Source organism: Equus przewalskii, chromosome 20, assembly GCF_037783145.1.
Source record: "Equus przewalskii isolate Varuska chromosome 20, EquPr2, whole genome shotgun sequence".
Classification (NCBI taxonomy): Eukaryota; Metazoa; Chordata; class Mammalia; order Perissodactyla; family Equidae; genus Equus; species Equus przewalskii.
In genome coordinates this window covers 30,458,342-30,485,974 of record NC_091850.1, presented here as the reverse complement: position 1 = coordinate 30,485,974, position 27,633 = coordinate 30,458,342, and the positions used below count along the sequence as shown (strand labels likewise).

General features: G+C 40.6%; 1 protein-coding gene across 2 annotated transcripts; it reads right to left on the bottom strand.

Moving 5' to 3' along the window:
- Nucleotides 1-616: 616 nt before the first annotated feature.
- On the bottom strand, nt 617-27,633 carry C1QTNF3 (C1q and TNF related 3). 2 transcript variants are annotated; one of them, XM_008511893.2, is made up of 6 exons: nt 26,569-27,633; nt 20,878-20,989; nt 18,410-18,564; nt 15,286-15,415; nt 5,242-5,341; nt 617-2,661 (listed from the first exon to the last, which is right to left on the bottom strand). In XM_008511893.2, the coding sequence occupies exons 1-6, from the start codon at nt 26,869-26,871 to the stop codon at nt 2,502-2,504; spliced, it is 960 nt and encodes a 319-aa protein (XP_008510115.1). In that variant the 5' UTR covers nt 26,872-27,633; the 3' UTR covers nt 617-2,501. The 2 variants fall into 2 exon arrangements, with proteins under 2 accessions (XP_008510115.1, XP_008510121.1); XM_008511899.2 differs by having other exon boundaries at nt 26,788-27,288.

The following is a 27,633-nucleotide window of genomic DNA, read 5'->3' as shown; positions in this document are numbered from 1 at the left end:
TCTACACTGTATTGCGTTTTGGCAACAAGCTGAAACCCACGTGCTTCATTTGTGGAGTTAGTCTTCATTTGGGGTTTAGAATTTAAAAGTCGGTTGCTTAGATGATACTTTTAGATTTCCCGTGACGCCTACCTACGACCTCCTTTTTAAAGCCTCGGTTTTAGGAAAACTTGTAAAGTCAGTCTTCCGGATACACTTCTGGCCCTAGGTAAAATGGTGAAACATTGATCATTATCATGGCCTCTCCACTTCCCTTACTGATCACTCTTCTTCACACCTGGGACTTATTTGCAAGTCCGATGGGCTCTGCGCCTGCCTGCAACCAAATCTACTAAGGTGAAAGCTGGAATTTTGGCATCAACACAGAAAGACTTCAGGTGAGTGATGAAGAGCCCTCCCCATCAGAGACGTTCAGGTTTCACTAAAGGACCCTCTAAACATCAAGTCGTCTTGAAGACTCAGAGGATTGAAGTTAAACCAATGGAATGACTGAAAAGTAGAGTTTTTTGTAGACAAGTGACCCTGCTCTGTACCCACATCATCAATTATATGGCTGCTTACATCATCTGCATGAAAATATTTTAACTATGCATTAACAAACTGTAGTAACTTACAATTGTATGACTATTAAACTTTATTAAAAACATTATAAAACAGTACATTTAACAAAGGTGTGTTTATTTCCATCTAATGCTCGTTACATTTTTCTCGCCTTAGTTTTATCTAAAACCAGGCTGACATTTTCCTCTAAGGCACTTTGTTAGTAGCATACGTTCTTTAGATATGAAATCCCTTTGAGCAACATGCAACATTCAAATATCTATTGGCAATGCACTTCTATGAAATATTTATGACATTCACTACTAGGAAACCTCAACCCCACGACCCCACAGCCCCAGAGAGGAGGTGGGAGACGTAGACTAAATCACGAAAACATTGCCAGTCGAGCACATTCTCGCTAATATCCATTCACTTTAAAGTAGCATTGCATGTGGATTCAGGAAGAGTTTAAAATATTTGAGGATCAAAAGTAAAGGGTCAAACTGAGCATGGAACATGGTAAGTTAGCCAATGGGGCAGCCCTAATTAGTCCTCTCCACTTCTAGCTGTAGGAAGTCATCAGTACAAGTAAATCCATAGTTAAAAAGCCTTAGTGGGAATTCAAATTGTAACAGAAAATAAATTAAGAGCTCATTACTTCTAAGGGAATTCATCATACGATATTCGTCAGATAGGCATCTCTCTAGTGTGTTTTAAATATGACTCAACATCAGGCTAAACATATATCCCAATGATGGTTTCTTTGCTTAGAATAAACTAATTCTGAATACTATCTTCAGAACTTATGGCACATTCTCAAGCATATTGTTTTGGTAGCAAATTTAATCCTTTGAGAATAGATTGTAAAAGTCAAGTGGCATAGCTGCTCTGTGGATATTGACTAAATATGGTAAGTAGAGAAGTTTTATCATTTTTTATTTAAAACAGGTTAAGAGATTTTCTTATATGTCTCCTAGGTGGAATACCCTTATATTTTGTATCCATTAGTTTGACTGTCTTTGACTGAGTTTACAGCACCTGCTATATGACATGTCAGTGTGTGTAAAGTTTATTATGGTAATTTCCAAATTGAGAGAAAAAGTGATTATATCTGTACTAGGTGGACCTAAGCTCAGCTCAGCAGGTTCTGCGAGCCAGAGTCAACAATTTCTTTTGCGGTCTAAGAAACACAATGGAAAAGAGTCAATCTGATAAAGCCAGGTAAGATAAATCCAATTCTGGATTATGAGAAAAGTCTATTTCAAAAGTTACAAGCCATTAGAAGTCAAGATTTAATTATATCAGTATCCTTATAAAAAAGGAGGAGTCAATTATTTGTGGGCATTGTAAATACTTTGGCTATCTAAAAGCTATCTGAAATTACTAAAATATATATATATTCTCTATTCATGAATATTGACCCACTGGATCAAAGTGTTACTTCCCAGTCTAGGCTTTGCTGTGTTTAAATGTTTTTGGTACCTATGTCCTAGCAAGTGCTCCTGTTCTAGCCTTGGTCCCATCATAATCACTGCACCCTATTCGCTAAAACGTTATAAAGAATGATGAACCCAAAACCTGAGCGGTTCCTTAAAGGTGCTATTAAATTAAAGATAGAGCAGCCAACCTCTTTGTAAATGACTTCTCTGATGGGAACAATTATTTCCAACCTGTATCAAGAGGGGAATTCTCTTTTAGGTGCCTAAGGAAGAGTGATGAAGATGCTGCGTATATTAGTCAAGGTCACTTGGGAAGACTGTCTTGTGGTTTATTCTTCTGAGCCCCTGAGTCGTCCAACATTATTGGTGCACCTGTAGCATGGTTAGCAATGTAACAATAAAATTAAAAAAAATTTTTTTAAATATAGCATGTAGAGCTATGAACTCTAATGTCCCTAAGATCATAACAATACCAGCTCAGCTACAAGTCTTCCCCAAAGTGGAGCTGGTCTGTTCATATATTTACTTAGTTTCAAAGAGCAGGAAGCCTGCAAAGGTGGAGAAGCGCTGGTGGTCCCCATGAAGAGCGCCATTGCCCATTCTTAGCCAAACTTCATCCCCTTTGGCCAGCTTCAGCACTGCATGGTTACTGGATGTATCTGATTTCCCCTTTGTTTCATAGCTGGAAAATAAAAAAGGCACCAACTACTTAATCTTTGCAGTAGAAAGCCAGCTCTTTACCAAAACCCATCATTCCCTTCTCTCCCAGACTCCCATGCATTTAGGTGTAGTCCTGTGATTAAGTTCTCTAAATAGCATATGAACAGAAATAACATGTGCCACTTGTAGGACTGGCCCATACAACTCTCACAAACACCCCTTTTTGCTCCTTCCTTACTGTGACTGTCTGGAATGCTAATGAGAGGACCAGAATGACCTTGGAATCCATATGTTGAAGCCTGAGTTCTTGAAGACTGTAGAGGAGAACTCTCTTTCTCCTGCCCCAACCTGGGACAACCACTCTAAACTGTTCCATGAGAAGAAAAAGAATTTCGATTATGTTCAAGCCATTACATGGAGTCAATGTTACAGCAATTTAGTCTACCCTAACTAATCTAGAATTTGGTACTGAAGGAAGGTGTTGCCATAACCCAAACTAAAATATGTTGCATTGGTCAGGCAGAGAGCAGTGAGGAAACAAATATTGTGGGCTGGGAAGCTGGAGATCCACCTTATGCTATGGCAAAACACTTGAGAAAACGCGATAACTTGGAAGGTAGACCTAATGCCTACCAATCCTGTACACTAAGAAAGGAAGTGATTGGAAAAAGCCGAAATACTCTTTGCTGCTTTTAGAAAGATGTTTCTAGAAAAGATGAGCTCAGACAAGAACTGATTGAAGAAAAGGAAGTGGAAAGAGAGAGTCTAGAATGTTGGGGTCTAATAGGGTTGGAAAAGCCAAGTGGTTTTACACAAGAAAGGGCAGCGATAAAGTTGATGTCTTGCCATTAAGATTTCTCATTCTTTCAAATAGACACAGCCTGTGACACAACCTGAAGGATTAAAAATATTGCCTTGCTACCTAAATCTATTGTTTTAGAAGGCTTCCTGATAGCCATCACTGAGTAGAGAGAGAAGGGCATGAGGACAAGGAATCAAGGAAATAGGCTGAAAAACTGTCAAGAAAGAACGTTAGATGTGGTTTGCTAACATATATAACTAACTGGTAGCAAACACAGCAAAAGCCTGCTAGTTTCTGTGGAAACAGTATTACCCTACAACCCAAACCTGGCCTAAAGGGGACTTTCGACTAAATACTGTTCTTAGCCCTCTAATTTGTACCAGCAGAGAGTGGGCTGTGAAGACCCCCAAGGAGAACCTACCTACCTTTTAGATGTGGCCATGGAGAAAAATAAACAAGGAAGACCCTCCCAGAGACGGAAGCCAAATGAAAGAGAAAAACAGTCAACGTGCTGCCTTGCTGGAAAGAAGTGCTCATCACCCAAGATTCTGGGCTTTAAGCTGGATGCATTATCTCAGTTTAGGCTATCTCCCATGAGGGCAGAGATGGAGAGAAAATTATTCTGTATGTAGGAAGAAGGGTTCAACAGATATTTGCTAGCCACAGGGGCAGAGAAGGCTAGCTAGTCACCAGACCCCATTTCTCCTCTTCCACAGAGGGGCTCTACATTTCCTTGCAGCACCTGAATTGGTTGGGTGGAGTTAAGGGTGGAGAACAACGTGACTAAATTCTCTGAATAGATAGCTGATGCCTAAAAAGCCCTACAAGTTTGTTGCCCTCTACCCCATCTGGCTCTCGCCATGTCAATGATCCAGCGAGAATTTGGAAGTCAGTTTTATAGATGGCAGAGCTGCTTTCATTGTCTTGTGTCCCTCAAAAAACCAGGCAGAGCAAACTCCCTTTCAACCTCCCCACAATCCCTTCTCCACCCTTTCTGCTGCCCCTTGTCCTCCTCCAACCTGGAACAGGTCAAGAAAAACAGAGTTCTGGTTCATTCCAGCTGATATATTCTGGATCTCTTTGTTGCCGCAGCTTCACCCACTTATCTTTTTCTCTTCTGGTATTTCAAATACATCCTCCCACTGGAGGCCAGGCTCCAGAAGAAAATATGGCAATCCTCACAAGTCTTCACAAGTAACAGGGAAAAGATAATAGCCACAAAGTTTTTCATAGATAAATCATTGCCCATCTAATTATGAGAAAGGGAAAGACGTTGGCTCTCTGCCTCTCTCCCACATCCAAAGCTTACATCAGAGCAAGCTTCAATATTTCTTTTTAGAGTTTTTTTCCAAGGATCCTTAGGGCCAGGTTACTAGGATAAATATCAGAGCAACAGCACAGCCTGCAGAGAGGGACCTACTCCCAACTCTCAACCAGTCAGCCCACCAAGATGGGAGAGGAGGCCATTGGGGGCTAAACTCTAGACAAAGTGGGCAGGAGAAAAGGTAGAGGAAGATGGAAACAAATAATGAGTCAAGAAAAGAATACAAATGATTAATTATAGGGAGTATAGTAATTGGCTTAAGGCCTCTTATCAACCTGCTGATGCTCAAGTTCATGAGATTGACTTCTTCCCAAATAGTTATTTTAAGCTGGGCATATGTTGGTATATGGGAGTTCTCAGTGAGGATGGAGTCCAGGTCAGGTTCTGTTGATTCCTATATGCTTCCCTGGCATTGGCCATCCTTTGAGCAAACGATGGAGGTGTGGATGATACTTATGAGAGAAAAGATCACCCACCTGTACATGCTGAAGACTGTATTGCCATTGTGCATGAGGTACACATACACTTCCTCAACATCCTCGTGCTTCATCATGCTGAAGGTGAAGAAATACACACCTGAAAAAGGCAGGTATTTGTCCATGTTTATATTAACATATTGTACACTGAGAACCCGGAGATAAGGTACATGAATTCACCCTTATTTTGTTGCTATTCTATGGGGCATATGCTTTCCTCTGGGTCTTTATTTGTATGAGTGTCTCTTTCACCTTCAAACACCTGCTTTCAAATTTTTTTGAGACTTTCTCAATATGTACACCGTGTATCCCTAGTAAGATTACAAAGTCTTTAAGGGAAGGCGTCTACCTCATTTTGGGTGTATCTCACTGCCTCCACTTGCCCCTGATGAAGTGCTTAGAGTGAAGTACACGCTGTTCCTTGGTGTAGTATAGATTATCTGTCATCAGCATCCACCACAGGACTCATATTGACAAGACACAGAGCCCTGCATGGACCAGCACATGGCCCTCTGTAGCCTAGTGAAATGAGCCACGTATAACATTGCAACGGATGAGTGCACTCAGCACAGATATTAACCAAAGATAAGGAAGTGCTGGAGCACAGACTAAATGCTTATCCGTTCTAAGGAAATACTTCAGCGATCTCTCATGTTACTAGTGTAAGTCAGTGAAATTACATACAATAAACACAAAGATTCAATTTTGATTCAGCAACAAGACCTTGTGACCAGAATCTGAATCCTTCTCATTTGAAAAAGACCAACATACTTTAAAAGATGTAAGTTTTCTTCTAAGATTCAAGGGCTCCTAATTGAAAGCAATTGAATATGACCTGATCCACTATAAGTGCCAGTGTAGAAAATATCTTCACTGAATGATTAAGAAGAATCCAATAGCAGAGAGAGGAGAGAAAAGGAAAATCTTCCCAGCTCCAAATGAGCTTGGATTTGAGGGTGTATTTTGGAAAGATGAGTGAATATACAACAGCCAGGTCTTATTGATATCCATGCTACATCTTTAAACTAATGGCCTCGTCTTAGTCTGTTGGAGTTGCTATAACAAAATACCATGGACTGGGTAGCTTATAAACAACAGAAATTTGCCTCACAATTCTGGAGGCTGGAAATTCAAGATCAGGATGCCAGCATGGTTAAGTGAGGACCCTCTTCCAGGTTACCGACTTCTCACTGTATCCTCACATGGCAGAAGGGGCTAGGGTGCTCTGTGGGGCCTCTTTCATAAGGGCACTAATCCCATTTATAAAAGCTCCCCTCTCATGACCTAATCACCTCCCAAAGACCCCACCTCCTGATACCATCACCTTGAGAATTAAGTTTCAGTGGTTGAATTTTGGGGAGACAGAAACATTAACATTCAGACCATAGTAGGCCTTCTAAGAGAAAAAGCCAGGAACATCTTTAAAAAAAAAAAAGGCACCTATGTTCTTTTCCAAAAGTGTAAACAAGTAAGATAGAAGCTGTAACGGTGTAGCCGCCCCTGACGCAGGGAGGGTTTATAATCACTGGAAAAGGCTTGCCAACAAACGGTGACCCGGAGGTGAGAAGGCCGGTTAGCCCATGATGGGTAAGACCTCCAGGGGGAGGCAACCTAAGTCAGGCATCGGTCGCCCGGGGGCACACATGGATAAACGATATCGATATCGGGAGCAGGAGGAGCCGTTGCCTAGGAGGCCTTGCCTGCTCTGAGATAAAAATATATGAGCACAGCAAAAACATGATAATATCAAAACAGAGGCCGAGGGAGGGCTCCTTGAGAAATCACTAAGAATTCTTGGCATCTGCTAATTACTTCATCCAGAACACCTGTGTATGTTTAACAGATGTAAGATATGTATATATTGAAACGCTGGTTATAATAAACTCAGAGTGGCCATCAGCCCTCTCTGCATCTATCCTGATGTGTACATTGGATTGCGACACCGACAAAGGGTACCATGTTGATCCATCTGTTTCTGAGTCAAGTGTAACCAAATAAAGAAGTATGATTATGCTTTATTTAGTTCCAACCATGCATATTCAATGTGCTTGGAATAAAAGAAATGGTACAAAAATCAGTCATGCACATTCATATGCCTAGAGATTTGCTCACAAATGAAAAAGAACAAGCAGATAAAAATTAGAGGACTCAAAGAAAGCAGTTTATATGTATTTAAATTTTTTATGTTTTCCAAAACTTCACACTAGATACACACACACTCACACACGACAATTTTCAATGCCTCAGGAAGATAAAGCTGGAATCAAAATGACGGGAAAAGATATTAGTCTTCCTGAAAAAAAAGATGACTACTCTGAAAAAGAGATTGCAGAAACCTTTCAGAAAGAGCACACTAAGAAACTCAATCGTGAATAAATGAAATGCTTAGAATTGGAAATTCAGAAGTAAATACATATTATATCCACACATGACTTTTCTTTGCAAGAGAAGGTAATGAAAACAGAAGCAACACACACTATGGTTTTAAGATCTTTGTGTTACTCTAACTGCAACAGTCAGCCTTTTCTGTCTCAGTACTGCCAAAGTTGAAAAGTAAAAAATAGTCATTTTGCAATCTATTGGATGAGGTTTACACAGTAAAGTGGGAGTCAAATAGTGATTGCTATTGTCAGAATGCTGTCCAGCCCAAGAGAATTCTAACAAACTACTAAATCCTTGGGCCTTGTTGGGGCCCAGGGCAGGCCACCCCAAAATATCCCACAATATCATATTAATTATTTTGAATTAAAGTGACTTGAGAAGCAAAAAGGGTTTTCTGCCCCTCCTGTCTCTGTTCCCCCTGAAAGCAGGAAATAATCTCACGTGTGAAGATGCTCTCCATGCATCCTGATTACCAGAGCTGGGGAATTCGGGGAGAGAAGCCTGCATCAACAAACTTTACTAATTTACTGCCTCAAGCCTAAACTCTGCTTAAATTCCTCACTATTTATATGCCCCAAACCAAAGTTATTTTCTCCTGTCAATTCTTCACAAATTTATTGTTTCTTTGTGTAAAAGGTATATATACTGCCTGCTTTGTTCACTCTCTAAGCACCATTTCTCTATGATCTCCAATACAAACATATTAAACTGGGTTTTTCTCCTGTTAATCTAGTCCAGCCACAAGAACACAAGAAGAGAAAAAAAGGGATTTTCCCCGCCACGAAGTCCTCAGTTATAAAGCCATTGTAAGCAATGGAGCTATTGACAGGGAAGATCCAGTTACTTACGTAATCTGTGGCATACACAGTATTTAACAAAGTATTTATAGGGAAATTACAACATAAATCCGTAGAGCAGAAAATCACATAAGAATGTTTAAAGCTGATTGAAGTGTCATGAAAGATTGCTTCTATCACGTCACATGTCAGTTCATTTCTGACTTTAGCTGGGTAGAAAAATAAATCAAAGCACACATTAAAGCATTTGCAAGAATTCTACCATGACCACTGCATCCATCAGAATTTTCTTCCTTTTCCTTTTGGATATCATATAGAGAAACAAGGAGAATTGAAAACAAACACCAAAAAAGTATCCGTGTTCTGCAAAATAAGGAGATTGAAAAAAAATCAATAAACTTAAAATACCTGTAAGTCCTATCAAATGTAACAGAGAGTAGGCAGAGTTGCATGGAGGCAACATGGGGGCTGGGCAGGGAGTTCTGAGGAGGCCACATGGCCGCAGATCTCAAACAGTGCCAGGAAAAATACACTTCCTGATGGAGAAGGGCCACTCTGGAGTAGAGATGCTGAAAAGAAGCTCCTGTGAACAGGGCTGGGATGAAGCGAAAGTTACGTTTTGGGAGAAAGTTGCTAGATAAAGTACAGAAAGGGTAGAAAGTGGTCCTGCAGTGGCAGATCTCAGAATCTGCCAGCAAAAATAAGGCTCCTAAAGGCATGGGAACTGGCAAGTTCAAGGATGGTTTCAGAAGTTTTCCTCGACCCAGTGCAGTCTGGGGAGGCAGAGGAAGTGTGGCCATACAGAGAAAACAGAGGAGCCGTACTTAAAAGAATCAGTGAGGCCCCTGGCAGCAGGGAAGAGAGCCTTTGAATTACCAAGCCTGGAAGGCTGCCAGCATCCCTCCTTCTCTCCAAGAAACTACTGTGTATAGCTGGAAAATCCAACTCATTCAACCATCAGTTAATTTCAGAAAGTAGAAAATAACAGCAAAAATTACCAATAGATGAAGACCAAGAGGAAATGCTGTCATGTAGCAGAAGAAAAATGTAACCAAATGTTCCATTGTGAGTTTAAAATATATTAATGAAGCAAGTATCTCTCTGAAAGAATATTATGAAACGGAATGCAAGAACTCATGGTAGAAATGGCCAGAGAAGAGGAGTAGCTGAAAACTGGTACATCATAGAAAAAGTCAAAAGAAGAAGCATCATAGAAAGAAGACAGAAGAAACAAAAAGGAGAATTAACCCTCAGAAAAGGCAATTAAGGATACACAAGATGGAAATAGAAAAAGCAAACAAAATGAAATGGAAATAAAGAACACCAAAAGATTAGAGAAAATAAGATATAGAAGACAGACTAAGAAAAGTTAAAAACAAACAAAGCATAATCAGATTCCTCAAAGAAGTTAACCAATGGTGTACTAAGGTGCAGAGGGAGGGGTGAAGGATGGCAGGAGGAGCTGGGGGGCTGCTTGTGAGTAGTCCACTCACAGGGGAGGAGTGTTTTATCACTGATATTGTTTAGAATTGCTGGTCTATGACAACTAAAATCTAGCTGACTTTTAACTGGTTTTATTATAGTTTTAAAATATTCTATAGACAATGCACCCTCTTATTACCTAATATCCTAACACAAGTCACACTGTTCCCACTGCCACCCCATCTTAATAAAACAATGAGAAGAAAAAACAGTATTTATATTTACAAATATAATTTAAAAAACCTTCCTGGACAGAAAGAAGGCTTATACCCACATAGCAAAAGGACATACTGCATAGCAGGAAAAGTTAACCCAGGACAATCAACACTTATCCTAGAAAAATCATTGAACTTTGAAGTTAAAGAAAGAATTCTTTGAGAAGTCAAGCAAAAAATTAAACTACTTATAAGAGGAAAAACTCAGACTTATTTTGGAATTCTCCAGGCCCAATCCCAGAAGACTGGGCAAAAAAAGAAAAAGAATGTCATTCGAGGTTTTTTGGGGGGTTTTTGAAAGATTTTTTTTCCTTTTTCTCCCCAAAGCCCCCCGTACATAGTTGTATATTTTTCATTGTGGGTTCTTCTAGTTGTGGCATGTGGGATGCCGCCTCAGCGCGGTTTGATGAGCAGTGCCATGTCTGCGCCCAGGATTCGAACCAACGAAGCACTGGGCCGCCTGCAACGGAGCGCGCGAACTTAACCGCTCGGCCACGGGGCCAGCCCCCTCAAGGTTTTTATATGCAGCCAAGTTTACAACGAAGAGTTTAGATTTAGAGCATGTAAAGTCTCAAGGAATATTGATGTCATAAGCCTTCTTCAGAAAATAACCAGAGGATAAAATTTAGTTAAAGATGCCCAGGGAACTTTGCTAAAATGACTAATGGGGAACATTGAATATGTTAAACTGCAGAATAAGTCTAAACCAGTCACCCCGGGTTGAGAAGCACTACTCTAAACGATAACTGACTGTCTAAAGCCAAAATGGTAGCAATTTATTGTGTGCTTACAGCATGTAAAACATTAAAATGTGCAGCAACAAGAATGCAAAGGATGAGAGGGAAGAATTAAAAACATATTTCTGCAAGGTCATTATACTACACTTTAAGCATTCTGGTATTATTTGAAGGTAGATTCTGACTAATTACTGGTTAATACCGTAAACCCTAGGGCAACAACTAAAAAATAATTTAGGAAAGAGGTTTAAACAATAAGTCAACAGAGATAAAATAGAAGAAAAAATGTGCCCAATTCACCAAAGAGATGGGGAAAAGAGAAAATAGAAACAACAGGTAGGGCAAATAGAAAACAGCATATCAATAATGATAATTGACCCAAACATATCAATAATTACATTAAATGCAAATGATCTAAACACTCCAGTTAAAGTACAGAGATTTTCAGATTAGGTAAAAATAATCAAGATAACTGTATGTTGTCTACAAGAAAACCACTTTGAATATATAGAGATTGGTTTAAAATAAAAGGATGGAAAAATACACGGTGCAAAGAGTATCGAAAAGAAAGCTGGAGTAGCTATAATATATTAAACAAAGTACACTTCAGAAATATTATCAAGGATAAAGAGAAACATTACATCATGATGAAAGGTCAATTCCGTAACAATCTAAGTGTCTTTTAACTCATGAATGGATAAACAAACTGTAATACATCCATTCAATGGAATACTACATAGAAAGAAAAAGAAACAAACTATTGGTTCACACATGGACATGGATGAATCTTAAACATATTTTGCTAAGTGAAAGAAGGCAGACCCAAAAGACTGTATATTGTACAATTCCATTTATATGACATTCTGGAATTATAAGGATGGAAAACAGATTAGTAGTTGTCAGGGTTGAGGTTTGCAGGGGTTGACTACCAAGGGATAGCAAAAGGGAATTTTGGGGATGATGGATAATTCCACCTGATATCGTGGCAGTGGAGACTCATCTCTATGCGCTTGTCAAAACCCATAGAACTATACACCACAAAACATGAATTTTGCTGTAGGCAGAATTTTAAAAATTCAATTGGAATGTCAGGGAAACTCAAGATGAGACTGTGACAAATAAATTAGCTGTGTTACAAATGAATGAAGTAACCAAGCTGAAGGGCATGGGGAAGAAAGGATGTGACAGTGTTTTGACTGAATACTGTAAAGATAAAAAGAATTGTAAAGAAATATTATACCCTAGTTGGTAAATTTGTTTCTCATGGGATACGGGTTAGAAATTTTGTAACTATTTTATTTTTATACTAAGGTTCAACAAGTAAGTAAATATATTATAGATTATGAGAGCCAAGTTTCTCACTATCAAAGAAAGAAGTTACAAATAAAGCGAATGCTGGAATGAACTCAGTGGTGCTGGATTGGAGACAGATGTATCATAATGAACTCATGTTTGTTTATTTGTTTGTTTCTCAACACACAATATCTATATAGATACATAGAGATAGAGATATGTGTCTGTGTATGTGTTAGTACACATACATATATTCCTCAGCTCTGTCCATTAACAGGACTTAGAAACGGTGACATCCCAGTGGCAAGGAGTACATCTGGCACCCAGATCTTGGTTTCTAAATACCAAGCTCCAATAAAAGGAACCAGTGCTCCTTGGAAAAGTGGATATTTCCAGAGCCGGGACAGGGAAAAATGCAAGATGAGCCTGAAGCAGCTTATGGTGCTATAAAGTTAGGAAATTGTGGGGGGCTGAACAATGGCCCCCAGATATGCCCATGTCTAAAATCCTCAAGGCCTGTGAATGTTACCTTATATGGCAAAAGAGACTTTGCAGGTGTGATGAAGTTCAGGATCTTGAGATGGGGAGATTATCCTGGATTATCTGGGTGGGCCCACGGTAATCACACTGTCATAACAGAGCCACGGGAGAAGTCAGAATCTGAGAGGAGAACGTGATACGACAATGGAAGTAGAGATTGAAGTGATGTAGCTGTGAGACAGGGAACAGCATTCCCTCTAAGAGTTGGCAGAGGCACGCCCCTAGAGCTTCCAGAGGAACCAGCGCTGCCTCTGCCTTGACTTTAGCCCGATTGGTCTGATTTTGGACGTCTGAACCCTAGAACTGTAAGAGAATAAATCTGTGTTCTTTTAAGCCCCGTAGATTGTGGTAGTTTGTTACAGCAGCAATAGGAAACAAATATAGAAGTGCTCAAAAAATAAAGGATTGGGGCATGTAAAGGACACGGGAGCCAAGTTGAAAGTGCTCCCAATAGCCAAAGCTGGAACAATGTGAGCAACGTAATAAATGATGATAGTATGGAATGCTATAATCCAAAGGAGACAATAAGTGGACATGAGTCTATACTGATAGAAATAAATGATTGCATAAATAAATAAAAAGGGGAGAAGGAACAACCCTCCCTTACAGAATAATTCTGATTAATAAATATAGAAGAAAGGAATGAAATAGAAAATCACCAATAGAACATCACAATTATAATTGCTGTAAGCAAAATTCACTAATGGTGAAAAACAATTGGTGGCTGAAAGTTTGAAGACAAAGAGGGTATTTTCATAGCCTCAAAGTATCTCCCTAAAAATACGTATTAATTACAATGGAAAATGGGGGGCTTTAGTGGAGAAACCTGGCAGACACTACCTTAATCAAGTGATCAAGGTGAACACTGCCAGTAATAAGATTTATCAGCATCAACACCCCCAATATGACGCATAGAGAAGAGTACATCACCTCCGTATTATTCTTCTCAAAAGTCATAATGTCAACCTAATCACGAGAAAACATCAGACAAACCTCAAATGAGAGGTATTCTGCAAAATGCCAGTACTTTTCAAGACTGCCAAGGTCATGAAAGATGAGAAAAGTCTCAGGATCTGTCCCAGATAAGAAGAGATGAGGACGACATGACAGCTAAACATAAGGTCAGATCTCAGATTGGTTCCTAGAACAAGACAAGGACATAAGTGCAAACCCTGGTGAAATCTGAATAAAGTCTGTGGTTTAGTCAGTAGTATTATATCTAGAGGTTCGTTTATTCATTTTATTCATTGTAATTTGGTTGTATGAAGTGTTAACATTAAGGGAAGCTGTTTAAAGGGGATATGAGAATTTTGTAATATCTTTGTAACTCACCTGTATGTTGAAAATTATTTCAAAGTAAGAAGTTTTTTTTAAAAAATAGCATTTTTTATCTATCAAATGTCCAGACATTTGAAAGCACAATTTGTTGATGAGGCTATCAGGAGACAAGTATGTTCACACCTCGTCAATAGCAGTATATTGGTACAACCCTAGGAAAGTAATTTACCAAAACTTATCAAATGTACAGATATGTGTACCCTTTGATGGAGCAATCTTATTTCTGGTATTTTAGCCTGCAGATAGACCTGTAAGTGCTCAGTTACAAATAGTATATTCAAAGTTATCCATTGCAGCATTGTTTTTACAACAAAAAAATGGAAACAACTCAAATGTTCAGCAACAAGGGAATGATTGAATATACTTTGGTACACCTAGCTGTAAAAAAGAATGAATGGGGCCAGCCCCGGTGGCCTAGTGGTTAAGTCCAGTGCACTCTGCTTCAGCAGCCCAGGTTCGGATCCCAGGTTCGGACCTACACCATTCAACTGTTAGCGGCCATGCTGCAGCAGAAGCTCACATAAAAAGAAAAAAAAAGAGGAAGATTGGCAATGGATGTTAGCTCTGGGTGAATCTTCCTCAGCAACAACAACAAAAAAGAATGAAGCAATGATATGGAAAGATCTCTAACATATACTGTTAGTTTAAAATAAGTAAAGTACAGTCAGAATGTGGAGTAAGCTAGCTTTTAAGTAAAAACAAGGAGACAAAATATATTTGCACACCTTTGCATAAGGAAACTGTATCACTTTTAAAATATGTAAATATATTATCTACTCAATTTTTTAAAATTAAAAAAATAGGATCAAGCCTTCTTGGGGATGGCAAGGGGAGGACACAGTTAGGAGACATTCAAACTGTGAGGGTTGTGACCTAAGAACTTTTAAAGTCAGAGGTAACTAATCCCTCAGGGATTATTTGGTTCAGTTCAAATCAGAGTCAATAATCTTAGTAACCATGGCCACCACTTTTTTAAGTGTTTTTGTCCTTTCAGATTCTAATTCATCTACTTTGAAATTCAACAGAAATCTATACATTGACCTGCTTGTTTTAACTGGAATCAGAAAGACTTCTTAATTCCTTTAGTGTCTTCCTTTCTTTGTTCCCACTCCCTTCATCCTTTCTTTTTCCTTTCTTCCTTCCTTTTTCCCTCCCTCTCTTCTTTCCTGCCTTCCCTCCTTCTTTCTCTTTCTTGATTGCTAGACCGATTCATTTAGTCATTCATTTTGCTAGACTGATTCATTTATTTTCACATCTCACCTGATACTGGGGCCCCAAATCTACCAGTCATGACATCAAAGAAGTTTCCGATGTTGGTCTCAACACTGCTGAAGATGATCCCACTATTCTGATTGGTGAAGTGAGTTGCCAGGGAAGCCATGAATGCAATCTAAGGAAAGAGTCAGCAATAAATTAATAGGCAAGTTTTCTTAAAGAAATAAAGTGTTTATACAGGCAAGTTTATTTCAAATTTTTGTAACAACAAGATTGGAAATAACTTAAACACTAATCTATAGAGAAAGAATTAGTGAATCGTGGTAATTTCTAACATTTTTATGCTACGTAGCCATTAAAATGATAATGTACATCAACATTTCTGAACATGTGTTGCAAGGAACATTAGACTTTAAAATGCTTTATGAAATATTAAAATTTTATTATCAAGTAATACTGGGAAAATTTGGATGAAATCTTCTGCTTATAGCTATTAAATGCACATGGCATATTAAAGGATCTGAGAAGCCCTGCAGCCAAAGAACTTTTTAATTTTGTTAATACTGTATTATTTTCCCCCCAAAAGACATCAACTTTCAGTCCCACCCCTCTACACGTCTGGGGAGGGGAGAAGGGCTGGAGATTGAGTTCAATCACCAATGGTCAATGATTTGATCAATCATGCCACGTAATGAAACCTCCATAAAAACCCCTAAGGACAAGGTCTAGAGAGCTTCCAGGTTGGTGAACACGTGGAGATTTGGGGACAGAGGAGAGCTCCAAGAAGATGTGACAATTACGTACCCTTTCTCCATATCTTGCCCTACACATCTCTTCCATCTGGCTGTCCCCGAATTATATCCTTTTATAATAAGCCAGTGAGCCACTCTAGCACATTAATCAAACTCAAGGAGGGGGTCATTGGAACTCCCAATCTATAGCCGGTTGGTCAGATACACCGGGACTTGCAACTGGTGTCTAAATCGGTGTCTTAAGGGTCTAAAGAGATCTTAACCTGTGGGATCTTATGCTATCTCCAGACAGATAGCATCAGAATTGAGTTGAATTGCAGGACACCCAGTTGCCGTCAGAGAATTGCTTGGTGGTGGGGAAAAACCCACACATTGGAATTGTACCACCACTGGAGACTCACATTTGAAAGTCAATGCCAATCCTCTGTTTAAACGAGGCTTTGAGACTAAGTGAATTAGATCAATAAATTCTTTAACTTGCTAGGATTATCTGTCTTCAATGAAAGGAGTTTTAAGGGAGCGGGGTGGGAGAGGAGAGAGATCAAATGACTTGAAGTCCTGGAAGACAGAAAGGATTTGGACAGTCATAAAGACAGTGGAGGGTATTAGATGCAGAAGGATGGAGAAGGGGTGACACCAGACGAGAGATTTAGAAATGGGAATGAAGGGGCCTGGAAGTTGCCCTACTTCATGATCTGCCTGAGACCAGCCTTCTTTCTTCTGTAATGCGTCCTTTAAACATGGGAAAGCAGTTCTCCCAAATGGTTGATTCTATTGTAGCTGTAGGGTAGAATAAGCTAATGGAGCAAATTTAGTAGTTGCTCAGGGTGTTTTCCATTAAACCAGCTATACCTGGGTCTCCTAGCCATGGTATAACCATTCACAGGTTTGTGGTTAGGGTTTCCAGCTTTGAGAATGTTTATAATCAACCTTATTAGAAACGTTTAACCTGGCCAAGTGGCATCTGTCTCTGTCTCCTTTTTTGGAAAATTTACACTGGCATATGGATCCCAGATTGCTAAAATTATTTAAACAACATTCACTAAAAAGTTACAAGATGGCAAAAGCAGTTGGCGTAACCGACAGGACCTCTTAGTTTACATAAAACCCAAGGCCCAGAAAAATGATGGAATTCATCAGTGGTCAAACAACTGCCGTATAATCCCAAATAAAAGGCAAAGTTTTCCCCAATTGATCTTTGAGACAAAAGTCGCTTTGTATTCTAGCTCTTTAAGTCTCTCATGTTACAGTATGTTCTCTCAATTACTCTATTTTAACCACAGGTTACTTTATAGGAAGACATCCTAGCTGGAAACAATGCTAATAAAAAATGCTAGGTCTCGATGTTGATATGAGTCCCTTGGAAGAATCAACTTTATAAATATTAACCAAATAAATAAATAAATAACCAAGACTTAGTAATTTGCAAGTTTTAGACATTATTGGCAATGTTTGCAAGTTTTAGGTATTATTGGCAACAAGAATTTTGAAGATCACTTAAAAAAGGAATAAAGAATGAATAAATGGGTACTTGAGCTTGGTCTAAAATATCCAATTATAGTCTCACAAATGGATTAAAAAAACTTTAAGGGGCCGGCTCCGTGGCCGAGTGGTTAAGTTCACTCGCTCCGCTGCGGCAGCCCAGGGTTTGGATCCTGGGCGCGGACATGGCACCACTCATCAGGCCACGTTGAGGCGGTGTCCCACATCCCACAACTAGAAGGACGTGCAACTAATATACAACTGTGTACGGCGGTGGGGCGGGGGGGGGGAGATAAAAACAGAAAAAAAAAAAAGAGATTGGCAACAGTCGTTAGCCCAGGTGCCAATCTTTAAAAGAAAAAAAACAAAACTTTAAGCTGAAACGAATATGATCTGGTCAGGCAATCTGTGGGTGGATGACTCAGAAATGAAATGTCTCTAGTAATAAAGAAGATACTGACGAGAAAAGTTTAACTAAAAATTGCGCCACAAAATCTGAGTTGATAGAAAACAATATTTATATATTAGGGTTCATGTACGTGATTTAAATATGTAAATATAACAAAATTAATAAATAAAATATTATATGTAGACATTTGACCGTTCCATGTATATACCTAAAAGTTTATATATTTGATTGCCAAAAACCTTTTGATTTAACAGATCTTCTCATTTGGAAAATGGGAGATGAGCTGATATGCAGGGTTGCCCTGTATTGGGTTTAATGAAGAAGTTGAATTTCATCCTTCATAAATTTCTCTTTTCCAAAGAATGATTTCAACACACTCTGAACAGCATAGGCCTTTTGCAAACATTCTGTGTGGAGATGAACAAACCGAGACTCAGGTTTACTGAACACAAGCACTCCCGATTCCTGGAACCGGATGGTCAGGACAGTTTAGAATTCACCTGGAGATCTGCCGAGGATGATTTACCTGCAGTTCTGGTGGGATCCCTGGGTGGCCCTTCTCTCCTTTGGGGCCATGCTGCCCCCGTTCCCCTCGTGGCCCCAGGTCACCTTTGTCTCCTTTCTCACCTTTGGCCCCTTCATGGCCAGTGGCTCCATTATTGCCATTGTTTCCATGGTTTCCTTAAACAACAAGATACCATCATGTGAGAAAGCCCATTCACTCATACTCACCATCTATTTTTATATAAATGTAGCCTCTTTCTTCAAAAATGTCTAAAGTCAATTGTAAAAGCAGACCATTTGAAATAACCCCAAATATAGCCATGAGAGCATCTCAAGAGGGATCTCTCTTAAATGGGACACTGAAAACAGCCTTAGATGCCCTTAAGGCTCCAAAGCCTGTTTTTCCTATGAAGCAAGACTTGGATGAAAAATTGCGTAGAAGACCGATTATCAAAGGCTCATTTATAATAGCAAAGGTCAGAAACCACCTAAACGTCCACCAATACTGGACGGGGCTAAAGAAAAAAACCAAAACGTACCTCCTAGTAAATGATGTTATATAGTCACAGAAAAGAAATGCTGAAGAAAATAGTTAATAATATACATGTCACTTTCAGATAAAAGGGTTGTGAATCAATAGGGATCGCATGATACTGTGTGTGTATCCAAAGACGAAAAGGGACTAGAACAAATTACATAAAAATATTTCCAGTGGGTTTTTTTTTTTTCTGAATGGATGAAACATGAGTGATTTTGGTGTCATTGTATATACTTTTCTGTCTTTTTGAAGTTTTCTACAAGGGACGTGAACCACTTTCATAACTGAGGGAAAAGTAAAATCACTGATAAAAACTATAACAATAATTTCGAAAGCAAGACTTTGATAATGATTTCAACTCTTCACTTTGCCACTAAAAGACCATTTTTGCACCGCTTCTTTTATTCTTATGTTTGTTGAATTTCAGGCCCTTTCATGTTTATTTTGCATGCTACATTTGGTCTGTCTTGCAATCGATCCCTCCAAGTGGATGAACTTTGACTATGTTTACAGGTTAATGTGCTAATGACGAAACTGTCCACTATGGGGAACATTCAGCCAGGGCCAGCCTGTCCTGTAACCTCAGAAGAGTTTAAACCTGAGAAGATTTTACAAGGGTCTGAACATCCCCTGTCCCTAACCACTGCACCTGCTGCCTGGTGCCCTTGATGTTCGGTGACATCGATTCCAAGCCAACAATCATAGTTTAAAGTCTAACAGAGTGTTTTCTTATTTTAAATTTTGTTTCATTTGAGAAGTCACTCAAAAGTATTAAAAAAAAAAAATTAAGCCTCGGGGCTGGCCCCGTGGCCAAGTGTTAAGTTAGCCTGCTCCACTTTGGTGGCCCGGGGTTTTGCTGGTTCAGATCCCGGGTGCAGACATGGCACTGCTTATCAGGCCATGCTGAGGCGGCGTCCCACATAGCACAGCCAGAGGCATTCACAACTAGAATATACAACTATGTACTGGGGGGCTTTGGGGAGAAGAAGGGGAAAGAAAAACAATAAAAATAATAAAAAGGGAAAAATTATTATTAAAAAAATTAATTAAGCCTCATTTGGTAAATAGTAACATCAGTGGGGGTAAGTCAGAGAACAGCAAGTGAACTTTTGTCAAACCCTGAGAAAAGCTCCTATCCAGGGAATTGATCTGCATAGAAGGAAGACATTACTCCTCCAGATAGATATGGAAGTCCTAGGGTAGAGGGGACTTGGGCTGCCCTTTCCTTGGCTGACCCAGGATACCAGCAAGTTCCCCAAACCTGCCATGCCTGGGGCACCATTCAGTAGAGTAGAGATGGCTGAATGGTGGTTCTAGAGGGGCACAGTGGAGCTCTACAGCATTCCCATGCCACCACAGGGAGCTGGAGTCCAAAAATGTTGCCATGAGCCGGAGAGAGGCACGAAAGTCAACTGAGAGACAGTTGAACACGGAAAGACCCTGAGGCTAGGAGAAGAAAAACTTAGCTGGACCAAGAATCTGACAGAAGGATGTGTAGCTCAGTGAATGGCACCATGGAGATGCCTATAACCCAGACCAGTAAGCTCTCCTCTCCTCCCCTCCCTGACTTCCTAAATTCCTTGAGGATAGATATAGTGAATCATATGAACCATGCTGTGGCAGAAACCCTGAAACAAGAGTATGTCCCAACTAAGATCCCATATTTCCATACTCGATGCTGGTGAAGAGACTCCCATTCTGTGAATCTGGTGCCCAGGGTGCCTAACACCTGTGGGATTCCATGAATGATTTAGATAATAAATACTATAGAGTTTAGACTGTTCCACCCAAACTGACTCTATGAACCCAGTCTACGCAACTGTCTTGGATTTTTCCATGTGTACACTTTGGATCACACACAAGTGATCTCAGATTATTTAGGTTCACCCTTGCCTCCTATTTTGGCCCCATCTGCAATTAGACAGGCAACAACACATCTCTCTCATCTTTACCTGGAATGCCAGGGGGGCCAGGAGGTCCAGGGGGGCCTTGGTAGCCTCGGAAGCTGTAGTCTCCATGGCAACACTTGCTGCAGTCTGGGGGCAGTCCTCCAGTTTGTGGAGACTATAAAAAGATACAAAGAGAAGCTTCAGAGAAAGGTACTTGTGAGTAATTAGGACTTTTGAATTTGCTCTGGTCTTGGTCCCTAGGTAAGTTTCACACCAAAAGACCAACAATGTCAGAAAAGATGGGATGGGGTTGGGATGTCAATGGCGAAGTCAAGGAGTAGCTAAGGTGAGCTGATGGTCAAAAAGAAAAGGAAAGGGGAGAGTTAACAGAAGAAAGTGCTGTTTGGAAAGGAGAGTGAGTCGGGGTGGGGAGTGGGCATGTATATCTAGGATGTACTTTCCTGCTGCTACTGATGACAGCAAAGGGGGAAACTCTTTTAGAAGTGGACTGGGAAGCAGTCCCTCTCTTTCCCAACTACCAGTAGCTCAGATGACCCTCAAATGATAAGAACTATCAGCTTCAAACATAGTATGACCGTATTCATGATACTGTGCTAAGAGTTCTTAGAAATTCTGCATTGTAACACTAGTTTTTTAAACAGCCACAACACACTTAAATTGCCTTAGAAAATTAAGGAAATAAAGTGTTTGTTAATCCAAGAAATTTTTATTAATTATCTACATCTTGAAACAACTTTAACTTCCCCTTATTAAGTATTTAACATGATTTGTTTCTTTGCATTCTGCTTCAAAATTTAAAGTGATTATCTCATTGTTCGAACCAATATTTAATGAGTACTCACTGGGTCTAAATGTATTCAAATATGACACTGAATTAAATGCTTATTTATTCAAAGATAAATTTCTAAAATTTGTGCTTTCTGTCAAGGAGCTAGAGATCTAGAAGAAGCTGATTGACAGAAGAGTTAGAGTTGCTTATAAAATTTGGAATCTCATCTAAATTGGCAACTTGCCTTTAATTATATCATGCAAAATACTTGTGGATGGAGCTGGCCCCATGGCGGACTGGTTAAGTTCCCGTGCTCCGCTTCAGTGGCCCAGGGTTGACAGGTTCAGATCCTAGGCGTGGACCTACACACTGCTCATCAGGCCATGCTGTGGCAACATCCCACATAGATGAACTAGAATGACCTACAACTGGGATATACAACTATGTACTTGCGCTTTGGGGCGGGGGCGGGGAGAAAGAGAGGAAAATTGGCAACAGATGTTAGCTCAGGGCCAATCTTTTCACCCCCCCCCCCCAAAAATACTTGTGGAAACATTCCTAGACAGGAATTATAATTCAATGGTTTTTGAAAACAGCATATTGTTGCTAAGGTGTTCATTTAAAAAAGGAAGATGGGGGAGAAGGAGGAAAGAGGAGAGGAAGAGAAAGAGAAAGGGGGAGGGAGAGAGAGAGGAAAAAAGAATTTAAAATTCAATATTTCTCTATCACTAGAAATCCAAGCAGAAAAGTGGATCATATTGCTGCACATTTAGACATTTTTTTAAATAAAAAATGGACTTGGACTATTTCCTTACTCTCTCATTCCTTTTTTTCTAAAAGTTTCTACCAGACTATTCTGGGGAAATGCAGGACAGTATCTGTGGTCCAAGATTCTCCTGCAAGAGCTAAGAGTCCAAGTCTAGGGGCTGGCCAAGTGGCATAGTGGTTAAGTTCGTGCACTCTGCTTCGGTGGCCCACGGTTCACAGATTCAGATCCCGGGCACAGACCTAGCACTGCTCATCAAGCCACACTGTGGCAGCGTCCCACGTAAAATAGAGGAAGATTGGTACAGACGTTAGCTCAGGGGCAATCTTTGTCACACACACATAAAAAGAAGAGCTCAGAGTCCAAGTCTTGAGTGATTAGATGCTACGATTTGGAGCAAAATCCTAGTCTAGTCTTCAGTCCACCAGACCCAACCCTAGACAGGAATGGGAGTCTATGAAAAACTGGTGGAGGAAAAGAAAATCAGCCAAACCAGTTGGTTTGAGACAAGGAATTCCAGACACTTGGAAAATCAGACACCATGGCCAAGCCCCACCTTCTAATCCAAAAATGCAATCAGAGAATAAGTATTCCATAATTTCCTGGTATGATTTTGCTAATGTGAAATACAGCTCTTTAAGCTCCAAGAAATCCAAAACTCTGCCAATAATGGATTTTAGGGAAGAAGAAGGGAGGAGAAGGAGGGAAAATCCTGAAACGGAGCCGTTTGTTTAAGAATAGAATTGAAATACTGAAATGCTAAGAATATCACGAAGATGCCTGGACTAGAACCAGAACTCCTATCTCAGTTCTGTGTGACTTTCCTCCAGACATCATTTTTCTCGTCTACTAAATTACAGGATTGGGTAAGATGGTCATGAATTTTCTTTCCAGCTCTAAAACACAAAAGGATATTAAAGTCTTTTCCAAAGCCTCAGATAATGACTTAGAAAGATTTCGTTTTTAAAGTCTAGTATCTGGGCATGAGAAGTTAGCTCCAGGAGATGAGGTTGATCTGTACCAGAGCTAACTAGGACTGCAGTGCATGCCCAAGCCACTTGGGGGCACTTTGAGAGCGTAGAGCTGCCACCAAAACAGGAAGAGACTTCTGGTTGCTACTTGCCAGGCACCTCCTGAGAACTCTCCTGCAACATTTCACAGCAGGTTCCTCCCTTGGGCCTGGCCTTTCAAAGTTCAGTCAAATGGAGCAATGCTTATGAGCCTTTTGATGGACTCAGAACAAGTTGGACAGGATGCGTTAATTCAGAAGTTTTCCCCCAGGTAGAGGAGAATGACGTACTAGGTAGTTACTATATATCACCCCCCTGAGTTTATCAAACCCTTTCCATAATCAGGTTGAATTTGAACACCAAAAGCATGCAAAAGGGCAGCACAGGAGGAGGGAGGTGTCTTAAAGACCAGTTTGGTCCGTTCTGTAGATGGAGGCATAGAGGCAGCTATTGCACAATTGAGCTCTGCTATTAGTAGGTGACTTCTAGGAAAGAGAGTCCACAGTTCCTTCTTTAACTCAAGGAAGAGGAATGAGAAAGGAGAAGGGGTGTGGGAAGAGAGAGAGAAAATTGTTCAGGAGGAGGAGGAGAGATTGACAAAGGTGAATGACGAAGAGCTGCAGAGAAGAAACAGCAGGAAAAGGGAGTCCAGGTCTGCTCACCCCCATCTCTGCACACTCTAATCCGCCACGAACCCTATGGCCAGAGTCGTCTTTCTAGAACACAAACCTGATCACTCCACTGCCTTGCTATGAGTAAACAAACAAACAAATAAAACTTTTGCTGGCAGAGTAACGGGCCACCAGAATCCTCCAGCCTGGCACTAAGATCATTCGATGCCTTCCTCCCGCAGCTCAGGAGCTCCAGCCACAGCTGCTCCTCACGCCCTCTCTCAGGTCTCTTGGCTGTAGCACACATTTTTAAATTGTATTTCTTCCTTGGATAGCCATCCTTATTGTCTCATCTTTTGAGATCCAACTTAGTGGCCACCACCCCTCTGACACTTTTTCCCCACTTGCCTTTTGTGCACTGACTTTGTTCATCATGTGGTATTTATTTATTTGTTCATTCATCCCCAGAGCCCTTCAGAACTGTTTTAAGATGGGAGCTTGGGCCTAGTTATTCCCATCCTAAAGCTTGACACATAGTAGAAGCACAGGAAATGATTGGTCAAAGAATGAGTGAGCAAAAAGGAGAATTAAAATGAAAGAAGAGGGTTGGGGGAAATGAGGAAAGAAGGAAGAACACTGGACAATCCTGAATTCAGTGTGGGTCTCCGTAGCCAGTGGTGGAAGAGTTGTATTGAAAACCTTTGGACTATCAGTGACTAAGTCTCCTCCGTATCTTCTCTTAGTGGTTTGTTTGGAAATACTTCAGGAACCCAGGGGACTTTGAAACTCCCCCTGGCTCCAAAAAGTCTGGCTTCACAAAAGCCAGAAGTTCTCTTCTTGACCCCCTCATCTGATTCAACATGCTAGATGCCAGGGGGACTAGAAGGAGGGGTGGGGGAGAAATGTAATTTGGATTTCAGTGGCCTGCTGGGTGTTGGTTGCCAAGAAGTATTGACCAATGACAGCCTACATCTGCCTTCTTCTGCCTCTGGGGGCTCATATTGCCATGGCCAGGAAGGACTCAGCAAAGATCCCATCTATTGAAATGGAAAGTCCAGATCAAGGCTTGGACGAAACTGAAAATAAATATCTTTGCCACTAAGGAAAACACAAATTAGCCTTAATCATTCTTCAGCCAAAAGATTGCCAGATGAAAGGACAATCTCTAAAAACGGCTTTCGTATTTTAATGGGATTTTATTTATTTAATAGGATTTTATTTATAAATCCTATTTTAATAGGATTGTATTTAGGGGTTATAATTTCTTCCGTGGCTCTCCAAAGAAGCAATTTTTCTTGACACAGCCCCACAGAATGGTTTGGGCAACTCCATCGTGTGGTTGAGTTAGAAGCCCCAGGTTAGTTCCAGATCTACAGCTGATTGTGTGTGTGATCTTGGTCTGATCACATAACCGGTTTCAACCCACTTCTGAGTCTGTGGTAGGAGGGGTTTAGGTTTCTACTGCATGAACTTCTTCAGGGTCTCCTTAATGCATGCGAGCGGTCAATTCTTGTAGTAAAACCTATTTGTTCAGAGATCAAATACACTTCAAGGTAATTCTCCTTGCCCCCTTCATCTGATTTCAGCGTGCTTGATACCTAGAAGGTAAATTAAAATCTATTTCTTCCTTATGTTGCACACCTGAAACTAACATCATGTTATATGTCAATTATACCTCCATTTAAAAGAATTTTTTACATAGTTAAAAAGATAAAGTCATATAAAAACAATCTCTTTCTTCCTGTTCTTAATGTTCTCAATTATACCTCTATTTAAAAATTTTTTTTACATAATTAAAAAAATAAAGGCATGTAAAAACAATCTATTTCTTCCTGTTCTTAATGTTTTAAATTAAACTGAATTTCACGAATTTGCCTTTCACTACACTGACACCTTAACTCACTCCCATTCTACCCTAAAAGAGTTAAAGATGTTTCCTTAGGTGCCGAGTTTATACTCCGAGAAATAAATCAAATCCTCTGTGATTATCAGGCATTCAATCATACAATAAGGGTGGCTTCAAAAACACACAGTCTTTTTCGTTTGTTTTAACTCTTTGGTCCTTTTTGAAACAAGGTGAACATAGAGGCTTAGCAACCTAGAATGCCATAAATCAAATAAAAAAGCCTGGCATGAAATGTCATAGTAAACTCACGAATCAAAGGGCAGCTGCTCCCTGCTGGGAAAAATTAAGAAAAAAATTAAGAAAGTCTAACTTTCTTATGATCTGCCGGTGGAGGTCTGTCTGTCTACAAAGGTCAGCACTCCTTTCCACACCAGCAGAGCAGGAAAGAAACCAAGGCGCAGCACGGCAGGGAGCTGGCTGCTGTGCTCTCCTTTCTCAGGGAGCGACGTTGTGGCCCCTCTATATCCCAACACATCAGTGCGACTTCTGCTGATTTTCTGACAGACACCCACAGTCCCCCAAGTATCCCAGAGCCCCCCAGAAAGAGACCCCCAAGCAGCGCAGCCAACTTCTCGAAAGCGTCGATCCTAGTAATCCCAGCCAAAAGAAGAGCAAGAGCAACAAAACTCATCAAGCTTTCCCAGTAATCCTTAAAAGAGAATTCTAAGTACCTGGCCCCAGAATGGGGTGATCTGGGCTAGGTCATCTACCTCGGGGTGCGGTAGCTCATCTGGTCTCAGGGATTTTAGGTCTGTAGAAGTGTTATTATCCACAGTCCCAGTTTTAGGATGGCTCCGCTCTCTCACTTTCTCCCTTCTGGAGCCGCTATGGACAGTCTGCTGGTGGCTTTGCACTATTCTCGCCACCACTTTATTAGCTCTTCTGCTCACCTCCATGTATTCATCTTGACACAGGCAAAATGGGAGGAAAAGCAAAGCCAGCAGGTGCCAATAGACGAGTTGCCTCCTGAGCATGATTCTCAACAGAGCCACAGAGCCTCCTGGAGAACACTGCCGCTCCAGGCGCGTTGTCTCCTCACGCAAGTGCCAGGGCTGGAGATGAGAGCTGCTGCCGGCCGGGCGGTTTTATACTCCGGTGTGTAATAAATAAGGCTGCAGACACGCCAGAGGGAAAGCAGTCCGCCTCCCCAGGCAGAACAGCCCCCATTCATCACTTTCCCACACCACAGGCGAAACGGATTTGTGTGCACAGCTCCCAGTTGGTGGGATTCAAAAATGTCACACCTTGGCACGTTCTTGTTAAAGTGTGAAGAAAACATGCACACAACCAGCTGGAAACAGGGAGCATGTGTCCAGCGGTTTGCTTTCGCGATTAGACATGGAAAGGCTGTGCCTTCGCCATCTAAGACGCCTGTTGGAAAAACCTCCTCTAGGGCTTGCCAGGAAATTCAGGCTTAACTGCAGCAATTCCGACTGAAATGACAGTGGGAACCCTTTCAGGGCAATCAAGGGAGCTCTTGCACTCTGGTTGTACAGTTAATATTTCCCCCGGGTGGCCCGCTTAAAGAAACTCATTTCCCTTCCCAGACACTAGCAGCAGAAGGCAATTGGGGGACTCCAGAACACTGAGCTGGATTCAGGTGCAGAGTCTCTGGGTTCAGCAAAAGCATTTCCCCGTCCGAAGTTTAATTTCCTTTTCTCTTGCGTTTCCAAAAGCCAAAGTTAAATCAGAGTTAACCAAGTTGCTTATTTCCAGATGAAAATACATCCTGCTTT

Bases quoted from the DNA above. Each gene is read 5' to 3' on its own strand.
- C1QTNF3 (XM_008511893.2), bottom strand. From the start codon at position 26,871: ATGCTCAGGAGGCAACTCGTCTATTGGCACCTGCTGGCTTTGCTTTTC. The intron at 18,565-20,877 runs GTAAAGATGAGA...TTGTTGTTTAAG, and splicing joins TGGCCCCCCTGGCATTCCAG to GAAACCATGGAAACAATGGC. The intron at 5,342-15,285 runs GTGAGATGTGAA...TGCCTTTTTCAG, and splicing joins ATTTGGGGCCCCAGTATCAG to GTGTGTATTTCTTCACCTTC.